This window comes from Cimex lectularius, unplaced genomic scaffold (assembly GCF_000648675.2).
Source record: "Cimex lectularius strain Harlan isolate CLEC.00 unplaced genomic scaffold, Clec_2.1 scaffold298, whole genome shotgun sequence".
NCBI classification, from domain to species: Eukaryota; Metazoa; Arthropoda; class Insecta; order Hemiptera; family Cimicidae; genus Cimex; species Cimex lectularius.
In genome coordinates this window covers 196,579-215,095 of record NW_019392861.1, presented here as the reverse complement: position 1 = coordinate 215,095, position 18,517 = coordinate 196,579, and the positions used below count along the sequence as shown (strand labels likewise).

At 34.9% G+C, this 18,517-nt stretch overlaps 2 protein-coding genes across 4 annotated transcripts; both read left to right on the top strand.

The window, feature by feature from the left end:
- The first annotated feature begins 3,943 nt into the window (after positions 1 to 3,943).
- Positions 3,944 to 5,380, top strand: LOC106665192 (cuticle protein 19-like). Of its 3 annotated transcripts, none has more exons than XM_014391451.1 (3): positions 3,944 to 3,988; positions 4,871 to 4,972; positions 5,038 to 5,380. In XM_014391451.1, the coding sequence occupies exons 1-3, from the start codon at positions 3,977 to 3,979 to the stop codon at positions 5,275 to 5,277; spliced, it is 354 nt and encodes a 117-aa protein (XP_014246937.1). In that variant the 5' UTR covers positions 3,944 to 3,976; the 3' UTR covers positions 5,278 to 5,380. The 3 variants fall into 3 exon arrangements, with proteins under 3 accessions (XP_014246937.1, XP_014246935.1, XP_014246936.1); XM_014391450.2 differs by lacking the exon at positions 3,944 to 3,988 and adding an exon at positions 4,697 to 4,801; XM_014391449.2 differs by lacking the exon at positions 3,944 to 3,988 and having other exon boundaries at positions 4,694 to 4,972.
- Positions 5,381 to 15,985: 10,605 nt separating this feature from the next.
- On the top strand, positions 15,986 to 17,256 carry LOC106665197. Its single transcript, XM_014391454.2, has 7 exons — positions 15,986 to 16,097; positions 16,449 to 16,515; positions 16,575 to 16,630; positions 16,702 to 16,737; positions 16,802 to 16,919; positions 16,988 to 17,058; positions 17,141 to 17,256. The coding sequence occupies exons 1-7, from the start codon at positions 16,008 to 16,010 to the stop codon at positions 17,177 to 17,179; spliced, it is 477 nt and encodes a 158-aa protein (XP_014246940.1). The 5' UTR covers positions 15,986 to 16,007; the 3' UTR covers positions 17,180 to 17,256.
- The last annotated feature ends 1,261 nt before the right edge of the window (positions 17,257 to 18,517 follow it).

Below are 18,517 nucleotides of genomic sequence, written 5' to 3'. Positions count from 1 at the left end.
GGGGGGTGCTGTTCTCTTCACAGATGAGTGCCGGTTTGGATTGTGAGAAACAGATGACCGGGGTCGTGTATGAAGAAGACGTGGAGAACGCTTTGCTTCATATGACATGCGTCACAGCCTTTTCAAAGACATGTAGTTACTGAATGGAGTGGAATCAACGTCTATGCCCGTACCGAACTGATTATTTTGGAATGGATATATGACTATGCTAAGGTACATTGAGGAAGTTCTTTCGGAAGCTGTGATCCTATTCGCTCCATTTATTGGGGACGTTAATGTATGATAACCCTCGACCACAGGTAGTCACCAATTACTTAGAGGATGTAGGGATTACCACAATGAATTCTCCAGCACGTTCTCCTGATATGAATCCAGTAAAATGGGATTTGTTAAAGGACGGGTTGGGCATCGTTCGCCGCCTCCAGCAATAGCTGAACATCTTCAAACCCTTTTGTTGAAGAATGGGATTTTGTCTCACAAGACGAAATCCGGTCGCTTATTTGCTTGATGCCTAAAGGTGCGTTTACGCGTGAGAGGTGTAGTTGTATAGAGTACTCACTTTTGCACGGGTGAGTGAAATTTACCCGAAGGCAACGCATCAGACCATTTACACATACGCTTGGACATTGTTGAGAGCGATTTTTAGACAAGATGTCTCCAATATTAAACAGAAAACTAGCAGATCGTTATTAGTTTTGTGCTTAATTAGAAAAAAAATCTAAAATAAAGAAGTATGCCCAGTCATGGTTACAAAGGAGTATCATTTAGGGGTGCACAACGCTTTAGCCCGGGAATTGGAACTTAAAGACGCCAGCAATTTAGGAATTTTTGCAGATTAAAAAAAAGACACTGCAATGAGAGAAGCAAATTCTGTTGGTGAGCGTCTTATGGTTGCCTTAGATTAATTTCAGGGGAAGCTCTCATAAATTTCTCCATGACAAGGTTTTTTTAAATCTGGGTTCTGGATGTCCCAAAAGGATTGGATTCAATTTGTACGCTTCAATGAGCTTGCGTTTTATTGGATTTGGCGTTTTACTCTCAGGAAATTCAAATTTTTTAAAAATGATTGAGGGTACTCTCTGAGAGCGTTGGGAAAACGTTTTCACTAGCGAGGAAGATGCAACGTCGCACTTCTTGGAGAACTCTCGGAAGCCTTTAAACTTGCGAGTTTTACTCTCGAGAGTATATCTGCCACGAGTGTCCGTTTTTTATCTTTGATTTTATGTAAACTATGTACCTCAGACCAGATTATGCTCATGAGAATAACTTTAACGTATAACGAGAAAATAAGAATACTAATTTCATTAGGTCTATAAATTCTCAATACAATGTTTTTAGACAATATTGGGTCGTTACCAGACGAATGGGTGGTGAAACGCTGAAACACGTCTGACAGACCAGTAACGACCAAAAGTCTTCACCCCGCAGATCACACAAGACATCTCACAATTTACATAATAGTACATTCACTCCTAAATACCTCCATACCATTTGATTATCCTAAAAGTGGACCTTGTTCTATAAGAAAATTTCCTTTACCAGCTACAACCGATGGGGTCCCAACGTTTCAATCGAAATCAGGCGAGATTCATTATTTTTGTTATTGTATAATAACAATTGCGGAGGCGGGTGGCCATTGAACTGAAACGATCTTGCCACATTTTCGGTTACTGCAATTACTGGGACAGATTTACTTTCTGTCGGCCCTATCTTACGCAACGGCTGACTTCGTACTTGCACCTAATGTAACTCAATTTGTAACATAAAATTGAAGAAATTAAAGTTTGGTTGTTCTCTGTTTCAGAATCGTTACCAGATGAAACAAACTGAAAAATTACGCTACTTTTTGTTGGCAAAGATTCTGAAAGGTGATTCAGATTCTGAAGAATTATACTACAAATGATGATAAATAGCAACACTTATAATAACAATTATAAATCCCAGGCCCTGAAGATAATCTCAATAAAGATCGAAAAGATGGCTCGATAAAGAAAAGACCGCATCTCTCGATATGTAAATAATAAATAACAACGTTAAAGTTTTTCCATTGTTGCATGCTAATAGTTAAACTATAACAATTTATTGCAATAAAATAAGTGATACGAATAATAGACAGAAAAGTCCATGAATATCATGGAACATAAAAATCCCACAAGGTTGTAGAAGAAGAAGACAAAAATTGAAGATTTCTGGAGGTAGAGACTGTTTTTTGGACGAACAGCTGATTTTTCCCCTACTTTCAATTTTTTAACTCACCTTATGGATTTTAATTTCGATGTACATACCTTTTTCAGAAGTGTCTGTACTTTCTGACTGAGCATCAAACTATAAAAATTTTCAAGGCCATTTAGTTGTTCAAAGAGATGCCAAAAAGTTGGCTATTCCGGTACCACCTTCTCAAATTCTATTTGGATTGATACACCCAATATTTTTGGTTGTATTTCTTTCAGTATTCTAAGAATTTGTAGCTAGGGTTTGTTAAAAGTTGTTGGCAAAAACCTAAAGTTATGACCTAAATTTTCATCGACTTTCTTACACAAAAATAATTTATCACTCCGCTTATGAGTTACTCAGAGGAGTGGTAGGACTACTAACCGGTCACTGGTATCTGAGAAAACATCTACACAACATGGGTATATACAGCGATGACCCCATTTGCAGATTATGTAATGAGGAAGAAGAAACAGCCACTCATATCATCTTCGAACGCGAAGCAACAGCTCAATAGAGGTTTAACCAACGTACGGAAAAGACTTAGGGAATCAAATTGCAGTAGCAACAGTCAATGACCTGATACTTCTAAGAAGAAGGATTGAGTCTATTGACTGAACTAAGGAACTAGGAAGGTACAATAAGCCAGAAAGCTGCAGTGCCTGGAGAATACAAACCCCGCTTCCTTGCATCCTTTCCACCATACCATACCGTACTATACCGCTTATGAGTTTTTTGTTAAAAATAATTTCTCGTTAAAATTGTTCACCTATTATTGCTGTATAAAATCTAAAAAGAATGGTTTGAATATGATGAAGGTTTTGGAGAAAAGTAGACAGAAAGGTGAAATAGTATAACATTTCAGGAGAAGCGATTTTATTATCGAGTTCGAATTTTTCCTATACGATGTAAAAACGTTTTAGTTGTGAAAATAGTTTTTGCACAGAATATATATAAAAGACGAGATTCTTCAAACAGCAAGGGATGGCGTGTTCATCAAGACCAGAACAATGGATTCGCATCTTTAAAGAACTTCTAAAGCTCGGAATATCATTTGACCAGTCCCATTCTGTGCTAAAAAGGTTGACGTTTAATTAATATAAAACCATATTTAAAAAATGCACTTTGATGAAAAAAAGGATACTAACATTTGAGCTGAATTTGACCAAGATTTAAGATTATTGGGTATAAATGTGTGGTGATTATTAGTGACAGTTAGTCTATGATTATTCGGAAATCGTGAGATTCTGATTCTTCGTGAAGATGCTTCAGGGTTGAAGATGATTTCAATAAAGATCGAAACGTTGGCACGACAAAGAAAATGTTTTTCTGAAACCTATGTCACACCAGACCGCATCTCACGATTTCCGAATAATTATTGAGTATAAAGAATCATTATAAGAATTATAGGTTTGTTAACAAATCAACAAAAAGAAAAGGAGTAGTGTTTATAAATGATATAAGCTAAAATAAGAAGTGTATTTTTGGTTTGTTATTTGACGTTGACCTTTAGTTAGAACAAAACTACTAGTTCACCCCTGTAAAGTAAATCAGTGATACTTAAGTAAAATTATATTTATAAGCTAATAAACTACGTGACTAAAAGAAGTCGCACTGCCATGATAACTAGAGCAAATGTGGTGTTCCGCATCACCAGTTTGATGATTGGAGGGGATGATGATCGGAGGTGACACCGGCAAGAATTGGATATATAATCGAAGTCAGCTGGAAAAGTTTATCATTTACCAGTCAGCCGAAGTACAGGATGAACAACAAGGTAAGAAAAAGAACAAACTGATTTATGGTTTCATAACTATTGGATAAACTTCTCAACATTCTTTTTCGACTTTGTAACATCTTCAAAGCAACAGCTTGTGCTGTTGGAGGTGCAATGAACTCCTGAAGTTTAACGCTATTTTAACATGTCAACAGATTTTTTTTTTAAATTAGAATGCTTAAAATGAATCACAAGTAGCAAAGCATCATTTAAAAAAATCGTTAAAAATATTAATTTTTATATTTGCTTTTCTTAGATATTTAGATTAAACAAATAATAAAAATATTAAAATTTAAAAATATCATTTTATATGTGTATATTGGCTTACTATATTATAATAGACTTAATTAGATATATGGTTTAGTATAAATAAATTATTTTAATACCATTAACTTTAATACAAAGACGGTTGAGGAGAGAAATTAGTGTCACGAGCGGGATTCGTACCTACGACCTTCGGGTAATATATATAAAAAATTGGAAATAACAATTAATTCATAATAAACCGATAACAAACAAAATAATTAAAGTTTTAAATTGTTAAAAAATAATGTTTATAATAAAGTGAAAAAAGTATAATTTTATTTATATACTGGTACATTAATACATTAATCATTTTTATAACTATAGGTAAATTGTTTAACAGTTTAATAAAAAAAAGTTTAAAATATTTAAAAATGGTCAACAGAAAATTATGTGTATCTTGTTTATTAACTATTAACTAGCTTGAAAGTAGACTAAGCTAAATAAACAAAAATGTTGAGAACGTGCGGTATATCTGATATAAGAATGCAAAAAGTTTCAAGAATGAAGGTTGGTCGTCGTCTGCTCAAGAGAAATGTGAAAATTTTAAAGGAAAAAAATGTTTTCACTTTGTTTCAGGTCTTTTTGGCAACTTTGCTTCTCGGGCTTGTAGCTCTAGCGACATCATTCCCTCAGCTCGGTGAACACAATCATCACGGCCATGTGGATATCGACTATCACGTACGTGCACCCATGCGAACCAGATCGCTCATTTTTTTTTTTAATTTTTAAATTTAAATTTTCAGGCTCCCGCTCATTATAAATTTGACTATTCCGTCCACGATCCTCACACCGGGGATGTCAAGTCGCAATGGGAACACAGAGACGGTGACAACGTCAAAGGCTCGTACACCATCCACGACCCTGACGGTTCTTTGAGGACTGTCGAGTACCACGCTGACAAGCACAACGGCTTCAACGCGATAGTCAAGAAGCACGGACATTCTCACCATCCTCACGTCTACGGCCATAAAGATAACGTTTGATCAAATTTTACCTGTTTTTTGACTTTGACACTCGTTACTATCAAAAATCCAAGCATTTGTTTGTATTCACATGTTATTTTTTAATAAAAAAAGTTAAATTTTATATATATTTTTTTAAATCGCAGAATGTAAAGAGATATATCAGTCGATATAAACTTGCCAAGGTCTTTAACAGTTCTATATTACTGTCACAGTCCTTGGCAATGTAAGGACTGAATCGGTCTTCAACGTATTTTGAAAACGCCTGTAAAAAACTTAAATACGGCAATCAGTAGATACATTAAGATTGTTTTGCCGTGATGACCTTAAAATAGGTCGAAAGCTTGGCAGTAACAATAATGAATTTGATTTTTTCTTCAAGACCATACCTTGATCCAGAGAGTTAGTGAGTGAAAAATGAAACGATTCTAACATTGAAAATAATATTAATGCCCACTCAGTTCCTATTTAAACAAAATAATTTATTGTGAATTTTACAAAATTAATCACCCATCTCAACACATGGTTAAAAAACGTAGGTGTTATAACATTTGATCATGTGTTTTCATCTTCATTCAATTTAGGTTCTTCCGTGTATGTGCCGCCCAAGCGGTACATGCACCATTTCAAGTGTCCCTTGCACACAAAATTCCCGTAGTGTTCTCTCTTCTTTTAAAGCGTACATATTGCCGTGAGCATGTTTCGGATTTTGACCCTTGTTTTGACAATGTGCGACAGCTTTTTCACGAGGTCACTTCAAAAGCAGACTGAAATAATCTCTTAAAATCACTCCATATGGCAACTAGTAATTGGAAATAACCTCAATGGATAACGACAAACACGAAAACAACCTGGTCTCTCGTAGGCAGAAGGACAAGAAAGCGAAACAGGACCGACCTTCTGTTTCTATTTTAATACCAGGGATTCGTTTTCCACTGCGCATACTTTTGCCTCCAAATAATTCTTACTTGTCTCAAACTAACATCGATGGTGTTGTCGACGAAGAAGAAACGAACGAATCACCGCCCTCAACACCAGTTGTTAAGTTCAACAGTTTAAACGAAGAACGTTCCCCGCTTTCGGTTTCGCCCTCCGGATCGGTGGATATTTCGAAATTCCTTACCGAATCTTCACCTCACTGTCTTGGGGTTGCTTCTGGTCAAGTGAACAAACGTAAAAGGAATAAAGGTAAGAATCGCAAAAAAGCACGTACTCTCGTCGAACAAAGCATAAACGAAAATTCGGATGGTACACCTGATATATCCAATTTAGAAAGTTCTTCTATGACGAATATACACATAAAATCAACTGGCGCGCCCAATGAATTAATTTATCAGGATATAAGCAGTGGCCATGGACATGTGTCGTCCACGACAAATCCGTCTAACTCTGCTCAGCCTCATGATTCAAAAAGCTTAACGCTGTCTCCTTCCACAGAAAACTTTATTAAAGCAATTATTTCGTCGGTTGTGAAAGTAGAAAGTCCAACGGACATGAGTAACAAGCCTGAAATTCGAGATGAATCGATAATAAAAGAAAACATTGTTGGTTTACCTATTCCATCAGTCGGCATAACAGGCTTGAAAGAAAGTGCGGATCAAACTGAGTCGTCGAAAGTGGGATCTTCCCAGGGCGCACCGTCGAATCGAAACCTGGTTGATGCTAGTGTTTTGACAATCGGTAACGCAACACAAATTGATCAGAGTGATACATGTTGTCAAACAGATAAATCAACTGATATAAACAGTACATCGGTCCAGACAGTGGAGTCGAATGATTTGACCCATAACCATACTGTCCAGGATGGTCCCAATAAAACCAACGGTCAGCGATCGAGCAATCAAGAAAGAATGCCATCTAAGAATTCGTGCGACGACAAAAAAGTGACAAAAACCCGTCGACCGAATGCCAGCGGAGGTAAATCGAATGATAAACGTCGAACGAGCGCAAATATTCGTGCTGAAAATTCTACAGACAAAAGCAATAAAACGCAAGAGGGTAACAATACGAAAAAACCGGACGAAGAGAAAGAGCACCCTCCAAAAAAGCGTGAAAACAGCAACAAAGGATACGTTGTCAAGAATAGGCAAAATCGCACCGATTTAAAGCATAAAAAACATAGCCAACCTGCAAGAGCCAGCAGCGACGAAAAAATAGGAGCAAAAGCCGAGAAAACAGAACGATCGGGTCGTAGTGGCAAGCAAGCGGATCATTCTTCAGCCAAATTGATGGTACCGTCAAAGAGGAAGTCGAACGAAAGCATCGGTATTCGTATAATTCACGTTAATAAAAATTACGAAGAGTCTCCTTACATTGACGACTCAGAGTCAATGCGCGCCGTTTCTCTTCACGATGTCGGCCGAACTTCTGAAGAAAAACTTCACGTCAAAGATCTCTTCACGGAAACGATACAGCAGGGTGCGACGGGCATCGTCATTCAACACGCCGCCCCTCAAAACACCGCGAATAGTCAACCGGAACCGATACAACATAAATCACCTTACGTCAAACCCCAAGAGGCAGAATGTTCCACAAAAGAAGAGTTACACGGAGAAAAACCAAAGAAACCTGAAGACCAACTTCCTCGTACCACAAATGTGAAAAAATCTAATCGACGTACAAATAAGCCTGATCCCCCTCAACGAGAGTTCAACTTGATGGAAGAAATGAAACGAATTCTTTCGGCGATGTGGGCGTTGTTATATTATTTCTGGAGTACATACATTTAGCCTGGCCCATTTTCTGATAGTATCGGCAAATACGACAGCAAATTCTTCCATTTTATAAATTCCACACTTCAACAACTGTCAGAAAATCTTGTTTTTTAAAATTCAGTATCCTAATCGACTCAATACACAGATTCTTACCATATTTCTTCTTGATTTGTCTTGAATTTCTTCAATTCCTCAAAGTGATCTCTATAATTACTTTTCTGCAAGGCATTTAGATTCACTTAGTATTATTCTCGCTGATTAATTATAAATGTCGTCGAACAACATTTTAATAAGTTTCACCTTCTTTTTCTACATATAAATACCAAGTTTTAGTTTTCGTGTAAAAAATAAGATCATGTGGTTAGGTTGAGAGAAGCAACAGATGCAACGTGGTACTCATTTTTCCCCAAATAGTTTTATTCTTTTCACCAGCTGGAAGTTATAAATAAGAATAAGAATTTCTTAATTTCTTCAAAATTTATTAGTACACATATCTGATAGATTTTGCAGTACATCTGTAATTTTTCTTGTTAACACGATACATTATAACACCTGATTATTTTCATTTTAAAAAGTTAATGTACAAGAAAAAAGTTTTAAAATTTTATTAAAATGTTTAAGAAATTGGTGTAATTTTACTACTTTTAGCGATCGAATCCGATAGTGCTCTGTGGTAGATAAAGTTTTTTTGAATTGTAGTAAACCTAAGGTCACTTTTGCAAGAAATGTGTGATGTTTCGTAATATTCTTTTATCTGTAGATTGGTCGTTTCCGATCATTTCTATACCTGTGCCCATCTTCACTGTTTCAGATCAAGCTACAGGTTCATCACCCAAACGACCTCAAGAAGTCTTACAATTTTAGTTGGTCTATGGTTTAACATTTTATTATGTTCTTAATAACTAAATAAACGACCTATATTTTATGTAAAGATATTTTTTCTTGTTTAGACGTTTCTAGAAATATTTCTTTCTTTGTGTTGCTTCTTTTAAAATCGGTGTGAAATTTCATATAAAGTTAAAATATGTTTCGAATCGAAACTTGTTGCCAATTTAAAAAAAAAGTCCAAATGATTTAAAAGTAAATTACAGACATCACTGTACAGTCATCCGACGACAATGTAGGGTTTTAGGGAGATAATTTCGGGGGATTCGCGACGATGCCCTGCGGTTGTTCGAGCGGCCCCGACAAGCCGCGGACATTACAACCACCGAAACACTTTGTCCAGCCGGGGCAACGGGGATTTTACCCGGATCAGCCTCCGCTTGAAAAGCCGCCACATCTCGGGAGGAAAACAGGGGTCGTGCCTCAGAAGGAATATCTCGGGCCCACTGTCATCCCTCTTCATCCAAGGACAGAAGACTCGGACAAGCCTTCAGACCCATCGGACAGAGCCAAGGGGCCCGCTTCTGCCAGGTTTCCAAACGGCCCTGTCAATTTCCCTAGGTCACCTGAACAACGACGACAGCAACAGCAACAGCAAAAACGGAAGAAAGTTCTTGAAAGTGATCTCGATGTGCGCCTACCAGACGACAGTTCCAAATAAACATCAAATATAAGGAAAATTATTATGATTAGTAACAAATGAATAGAAACGGTAAAGAGCAACACAAAATTTAAATCCACATTGCCGTTTAAAGGTATCACGTCTTTTATAGTATGAACAAAATGTTGAATCTATAAAAAAATTGCTATTTACTATAGTGAGGTTTGTGAGGCAATGCACCAGTAGCATTTTATTCCCGACCATAGTACAAATACCCTGCCTAGCTCCACTATTCATTGCAGGAATGCACATTTTTATTATACAACTGAGGAGTGCTCGGTGAAAAAATGCATATGTAAGATTTTTTCCCAACCAAAGTCCATGCACAATATCCTGCTCTAGTATTGATTGCAGGAATTGCACATTTTTAACTATTATATAACTGGTGTGAGATCTGAAAGAAAATGCCTCTATAGAATTTTTTTCTACAACCATAGTACATACAACCAACCCTGCTCCAGTATTGATTGCAGGTATTACACATTAAATAACTGGTGTGAGGTCTGCAAGAAAATGCCTCGGTAGAATTTTTTTTTCCTCAACTGTAGTACATACACTGAACCATGCCCCAGTAATGATGCAGGTATTACACTTTATGAAACTGTGGTGAGATCTCAGGGAAATGCACCTGTAGATTTTTTTTTCCTCCAACCATAGTACATACACCCAACCCTGCCCCAGTATTGGATTACACTGAACCATGCCCCAGTAATGATGCAGGTATTACACTTTATGAAACTGTGGTGAGATCTCAGGGAAATGCACCTGTAGATTTTTTTTTCCTCCAACCATAGTACATACACCCAACCCTGCCCCAGTATTGGATTGCAGGTATTGCACATTTCTAAGTATTATACAACTGTGGTGAGGTCTGCAAGGAAATGCACTTGTAGAATCTTTTTTCCTCCAACCATAGTACATACACCCGACCGTGCCCCACTGTGGTGAGGTCTGCAAGGAAATGCACCTATAGAATTTTTTTCCTCCAACCATAGTACATACACTGAACCATACCCCAGTAATGATGCAGGTATTGCACATTATGCAATGGGGGTGAGGGCTGCAAGGAAATGCACCTGTAGTATTTTTTTCCAACCATTGTACATATACCCTACCTAGCCCCACTATTGATTGCAGGTATTGCACATTTCTAAGTATTATGCAACTGTGGTGAGGTTTGCAAGGAAATGCAGCTGTAGTATTTTTTCCAATCATACATCCTACTCTGCTCCTGACTTGATGGCATTTCACATTACATAACAGCGATGAGGTGTACAAGAAAATGTCCCTATAGAACTTTTTTCCAACTGTAGTACATATACCCTACCTAGCTCCAGTATTCATTGCATTTTTATTATACAACTGTGGAGTGCTTTGTAGAAAATGCATATGTAGCATTTGTTCCCCAACCATAGTACAAACATCCTGCCCTACCCCCGTATTGATTGCAGGTATTGCACATTTCTAAGTATTATGCAACTATGGTGAGGCCTGCAAGGAAATGCCCTTAGTATATTTTTCCATCCATACATCTTGCTCTGCACCGGTATTGATTGCAAGTATTACACATTATCATTTTGACATTTATGTATATGAAAATATGGTGTCAGACTAGAGTTTTTTAAAAATATATTGCCTCCACTAAATCCAAACATTCGTCGGTGAAGTCCGACCCAAAGTCACAAAACAGGTAATTTACACCTTAATCTAATATGATGTTGAAATACACTTTATCAAACATTTTTTTAATAGTTTTGTCAGTGTGATTATTTATGTGTCTTACTGACTGACTAAAAATCACATTTAGGCATCCTCAGTGGTTGGTATGTGTACTATTTTTTCAACTGTGTCTTTTAGAGATTAGTGCTGTATCGACAATGTTTTTGCTCTGTCAGCGTCTTTGAATTAACAGCTTTAAATACGTCAGTTAATTTTCAGTTATAGTAATGAAGTGTTGTAGGTGGTTTGTGATCACATGGTTTCTCTTTTTGAATAAATTGTGCCAGTAAATATTTAGACTGATGAGTACACCTATTACCCATCATTTTGGCGCGTTAGGCAGCAATGTCTTACTTCTTGTCTGGTTGTTCTGGCCGTTTTGGCCTGCCAACTTGTCTTTTGTGGTCTGTTTTGGCATGCTGACATTTTCAGTGATCAGTTTGTGTTTTTTTAACACGGATATGTTTTTAGGTTGGGTACACAATTATTTTTGAATAACCATGTTGTGTTACAGACAGACTACTCACCACAACCATAGTTGTCCAGATATCCATTTTTAAACTTATAACTATGTAACAAACGGTCAAACTAGTTTATTGTAAAAAAGTCAATGAACATGGTCTTTATTACACCAAAATGCGTCTAATGAAATGAACGCCTATTGTGGAAAATACAATTTATTTACTACCCATCAACTTTTTATATGGGTTAGGTTAGAAGTGCAGAAAATATGCCGGTGCAATGCGTGAGTTTCCTTACCAGAATCAGTTTATTTTTGTTTGTCTGAGTCTCTTGCATGGTGAACATATAAATCTAAATCTAACCTACAAATCTAAATGGTCTAATTCTGTACATGTTTGATATGTAGATCAAACTTACTTTTTTAAGTGTTCTCATCTTTGAAAAGAATTTCATCAGTATAACAAATTTTTTTATTTTATTTTCTGGGTTTAAGGCTTTTTGACGTTTAAAAAAAAAATTATGAAGGAAGGTTTCTTTTTAAATATTATGCAGGGCGGGCGACCAAGACCTAAATGCCTGGGTAGACTCGTACCCCATCCCTAAAAGGTCCAGGACTTAGTCGGCTCACGTGTCCTGCATACCAGGTTTCTTGTTAGTTCAGGCCACATTTTGTATGTCTCCCAAAAATTCAATTAACTTAAAACATTATATACTTACTTTAAGTTTTCATAAAGAAAAATGTCTATAAACACATCTATAAAATATCAAATTGTAATATTTTATCAAAGTTGGCATCAATTTACTTCATAACCTTGGCAAATTTCAAATGAACAAATAGAATGTTTATTCAGTTGTAACATCTGGAATAGCCCAATTATTTATGTACATTCAAGTGTTGTTACTTTCTGATATAAATCCTTTTGTTTAAAAATATCCTATTTGAAATTTTTAAAATGCAATTTTATTAAATTCTTCTAAACATTTTAAATTTTTAAAATTAGTTAAACATTAGTATATTGCAGTGAATTAGCCCTACAACAATATTTACCAAAATTAATCACTTACTTCTGGACACAAAAAAATAACTTGAATCAAATGGTTTTGGCTAATTAACATTAAATAATTTATACACTTATATAAAAGGGATAGGGAGCAATTTAAAGAATCATTTTTCAAGAGACCTGTTTGTTAATAATTGATGCTGACATAATTATAGGTAGTTCAACTTTTAAAAAGATAAAGAGGGCCTGGACCTTCTTGTGAGCATTCTCAACATGACTCACAAGAATGACACAATTATGCAGAAAACAAACTGAAGATGATCTCAATAAAGATTGAAACGTTGGCACGATAAAGAAAATAAACCTACATTACACCAGACCGCATCTGTATAATATATATATTATTCGTAATGAGTATGAAAATTGTTCAGAATCATAGAATGTTTTTTTTGTATTACTGTTGATGCATTACTTAAGTAATTATATGATGATAATCACTGCACACTAATAACTGTGAATTGTTTGAGATACAAGTCTTTTAACTTTATAATCTTTTACAGTAATAATAATCTTTATTTACAGCATGCAATGCCATTCACAAGATACATTTGTATAACATTGTATTACATACTTGCTTATGCAGCTTTTTCTTAAACACATGAATCAAGATGCAACATAGGTCCACTTGCAAAGAATTTACAAAATGACACATTCTCATAATTGGTGTTGATTGCAAATAGTTAGTTCGACAGAAGGGGATATAGAACAGATTTTGATATCTAGTTACCCTTTGTGGAACATTGAACATTATTTTCGATAATATTTCAAGACATACTATTGTGTAATTTAGCAATTTAAATAAAAATAAAGCATCATTTATATCTCGTCTACATTTCAGGGATTCTAGAGCAACCATATCTTTTACATTATCATAAATAACAATTTCTAAATTTATTTTGATTTTATAGGCAAGATATCTTAAAAATTTGTTTTGTACTCTTTCAGTTTTATCAATATATATCTTATAGTATGGTGACCAGAATGTTTCATTGAACTCAAGAATGGAAAAAAATCGGAAAGCCATTTTAACATTGTACCATGTATGCCTACTGCTGTACCTCGTGATTAACTTTGTCAAATGACTTGCTAAATTCTGTAAAGATTACACCATTTGGCAACTATCTTTGAATGCATCAAGTATGTCCTGTTGGAAGCACAGTAGATTGGTTAAGTGGACTTATGTTTAACGAATCCATGATGCTGGTCTATAATAATGCAATACTTTTGAACAATGGATTTATTTTATTATAAACTATATTTTCAAATAATTTAGGTATCACAGATAATTTGCTTATAGGCCTATAATTAGTTATAAGTTTTCTATCTCCATTTTTATGGACTGGTACAATTTAACTAGTTTTCCATTGCAAAGGGAACATTCCTGTATTTAATGACAGACTAAATAATAGGTATTGTAGGGGGTAGGTTAGGACAAATCTGCATTTGTTTAATATAATTGATGGAATACCATCAGGCCCTTTATTTTTGCTCTGTCCCAGGTGATTCAATGCCTGAAATACTTCCTGTATACTAATTTCAATAAAGTAAAGGTTAACTGTCATTTTGGGCACAAACGCAGGCAATGCCCCCTCAGCAGTTGTGGAGTAAACTGACCCAAAGTGTTTTGCAAAACTGTTAGCAATATATTGCGGTTGAATTTAAGTTACCCCTCTAAAAGGCATAACAGAGGGAAGACTATTTTAGGATGACTACATTTTTTATCACGAACATAAAAAAGTTTCTTGGGTTTTCTTTCAAATCATTTTGAATCCCACTTATGTAGTTGGCATAATAACGCTTCAAGTTTTTGACAATGTGCACATAGTCATGAGAATTTGTTATAATCATCATTTAACCTTGTTATTTTATAATGTTTACATGCAATTTTCTTTTTAAATATTAATGACTTTAATTCGCTGCTAAAGTATTTTGGAAATTTTGGATTTGATAGTTTTTTTACAGGAACATAAATGCTAAATAAAATATTATAAAACTCTGATACCGACTGGAAAATGTCACCCTGATTTAGTGCCATTTCCCAGTAGACCAATGCAAAATGGCTTATTAAATAGCTGAAAGTAGTATTATAAAAATTATAATAAAAATAACTAAATTTCATTGGGTCACTAGATGGTACATCCACTAATTCAATCTGAAGAGGTGGGTGATGTACATCACAAGGTAATATAACCTCATCTGCTCATCCAACATAGACGTTGTTGGTGGACACAAATACTAGGTCTAGTATATGTCCACACACTGGTTTTTTATTATCATTCTAGGGTCTTGCAGTTAGGTTCTTAGTCACCCGTTACGATTTGAGGTTGGAATTCTGTGCCGCTTCTTTGGCTTATCTATTCACATGATGTGCTTTGTAGCAGATAATCAGTTATTGTTGGTTTGATTTTCTTTAAGATTATCTATGATACCTAGCATTAGTGGGTTCTGGTGTGAGTCGGTTGCTTGATGGCCGTTGGGATTTTTAGGCCTACGCTTGTTGAAGATTTGGTTGGATGTCTTGTGAAGATGGAATGCTTCGAGTATAGTCATGCTTCATACTGTATAGATTGAAGATGGTAGTGTAGCTTAATTTTTTACTTGTCTGATAGGTTTGTGGTATCGATTTAGTAAAAAAGGTAAAAAGCGATCTACAACCTTTTCCCCTCAGGTTTTTAAACTGGTATGGTAATTTAACAATTTGTACTATCTTGATTATTTCTAACCACCCTTTGTCAACGTAATTCCACGGTCAGAAAACAAACTGACCAATGTTTGACGGCAGGTGATTGTTGCGAGAAAGAAAGTCGTAGTCGTAAGTTAATCCTTTTAAATAACTGAAATTATAAAATTTCTTGAAAACTAATAATGAACTAAAACTAAATTTATTATTACAGAAAAAGCTTTCGTGAAGTCAACAACAAATTGAGGGCTGATATGATCTCTGCTGTTGTGAACCCTCATAAAAATATGTAGGGGTGCACACTCACAGTTGGTGTAATAAAACTATTAAGAAAAGATACTTTTTGTTAAAAAAATTATATATTTATCAATATGTAGAACAAATAAAAATATATATTTTTGTACAAAATGTTTAGCTTATCTTAATATTACAAAAAAAAAGGTTCGACCTCATTGCGTTGTACAAGGCCATGTCAGTGAACAGGAATATGTTTTTTAAGTAAATAATTATTATTCATACCATGTGTTTTCACACTTGGTCCGATATAGTATAAAAATGCCTCCTGATATATGAAAGTAGCAATTGTGGAGGAATCTGCCAAAATGAAAGGTCTTCTCCTTGTTTTCGCTGTCTTAGCAACCAGTTGCTATGCTTCTGTGGTGAGAATTATTTATGTATAAAGTTTTTTTATGTAAAGATTTATAATTAGACACTCAGAGGATAAATACTTATCGTATTATTACGTAGAACTATTTTATTATATATTCATTGTTGTAAAAAAAATAATTAAATGATATTTTATTGACATGCGGATGCACAAATTTGCTAAGGCGAATATTGTAACATTGAAGATTCTATTAAGATAGGTATTTTCAACAAGAAAGCGAATTTAGCATTAGTAAAACCATTTTTCATATAGTCTTCTATGAAAGATCCCTCTATAAAAATAGATTATGTTCAAAGGTATTAAATAAATTTTACCCTATTTTAAATGGCATATTTTATTTTAGATTGATAAGCAGTTTTCCGATAAAATTAGACAAGGATGGGAGAACTGTAAGAATTTAGTCGACGATGGTAAGGCAGAGAGGTAAATATGATTATTTAAACAAAAATTAAAAACAAAATCTTTCTAGCAACATACACCAAATTAACAAAAAAGTGGGAGCCTGCCACAACATATAATGAAAAAGTAAATGATCTTTTTTCACTTAACGTACCTATGAACATTGTTAAAACTCTGAATTAATCTGTATTTTTCAGTGCTTTAAAAAATGCACCTCAGAACAGATGGGATATGTAAGTAATATATTTATTTAAAGAATTAAAGATAGCAACGTTAACGTATTATTTCAATACTTAGATGACCGGAAATACCGTGAATAAGCAAACACTATTGGAGGCTAATCCGCATCAATGGCCCGACACTCAGGAGCTCCCACTGGCCAATGAAATGATAAATGAATGCTACGACGAAACTGGTATGGAAATTTAAAAATTATGTAATATCTTGATTATTTCTAACCGCTCTCTGTCAACGTAATTCCAGTCGGAAAACAAACTGACCCATGCTTGACGGCAGGTGATTTTTGCGATTGTATGAGAAAGAAGATCACAGAAGTAAGTTAATCCTTTTAAATAACTGCAATTATAAAATTTCTTGAAAACTAATAGTGAACTAAAACTAAATTTATTATTACAGAAAAAGCTTTCGTTCCCACAAATGTACCCAGAGGCCTAAGCTGTATTTTTAATTATTATTTTTCACTGTTTGCCCATCTAGTGACATTTAATAAAGTCTTTGTGTTTCATTGCAAACGAATGAGTTTTATTCTATCCTCTACTAATAACTACTTTCCTGTGGATAAAAGAATGGAGCAAACTCAATTTTAATTGTTGTTTCAAGAAAACACTTTAATCTTTTAGACTTTAATTCCACCTAATACCCATCCAAAGGTAAATATAAATAACTACAATTCGTTATTCAATTTCAATTACTATTTTGAAAGAAAAGAAAGTGAAATACGATGGTTTACTGTTCGGAAAAAGTCTGAAATAATGACGTTTTGTTATCAATGTGGACGAAATGCATGTGGTGCGAAGCGTTTGTATCCCATCGACCTCTGGCAGAGATTTCCGCCTGATTTTAGAAAATCTTGAGTGCGTTGGAGCTTTTCGCTCTCTCCCCCTTTCTTTCCATTTTATTACCTTTTTTCGTGAAATTGAAACTTGAAAATCTAAAGAAGAAAAAGGGGAGGGGTTTATACTTCGGCGGCTACGTTGTTCTATTTCCCGGTCATGACGACTTCAGAATACAGGAAAAGTCAAAAATGTAAAGACTTCTGGGAAAATGATAAAACTTAGTTCAGAGTAGAATAAAAATTTTAGATCCATAAACATTTCATAACTAACATAAAAAAGTCTGTATTACTTTTATTTACTACTACATACAAATCACCAAAAATAGTTATAGACACACAAAAATGTGCCAGTGTATTAGAGTTAGTTTCCTTATATTAAATTTGTGATTGTTTTTTGTTACAGCAGACTGACAAAATGCAAACATCAACGTAATTGAACTAGTGTAAAATAAATTTCTCAATTAACGTAAGTTTTTGAGTAAGAACAGTCGTTTTGCATTTTTTAGTAACTGTTTTTTTTCTAAAACTAAATTTTTAAGTAACTCATAATTGATTAAAAATGTTTGATAGATCAACTGTTCTAAGGGAGAAAGCTCTTTAAAGCTCCCTTTTTCGCACCCTCACTCTCTTTTTCTATTTTCCTTTTTCCTTTTTTTCCATCCTATTTTGGTTTCCATAAGTTCTAGTTAAGCACTTGGGCTGCGTTTTTCTATTTCACGGGCTTGATGCCTATAAAATGCAGGAAAAATAAAAAAATATAAACACTTTTGGGAAAAAGACGAAATTCGTCTAAAATAGGATGCAAATGTCAAATTAAAGTTATGGAATAACCAAACGCCCCTCAGACCAACATGTCAGCAATGTCTGGCGGGTCCAGACGGCCATTCATCATCTTAAGGAGCACCTCTTAAAACTAGTATAAAAACCCTAATCCCCAA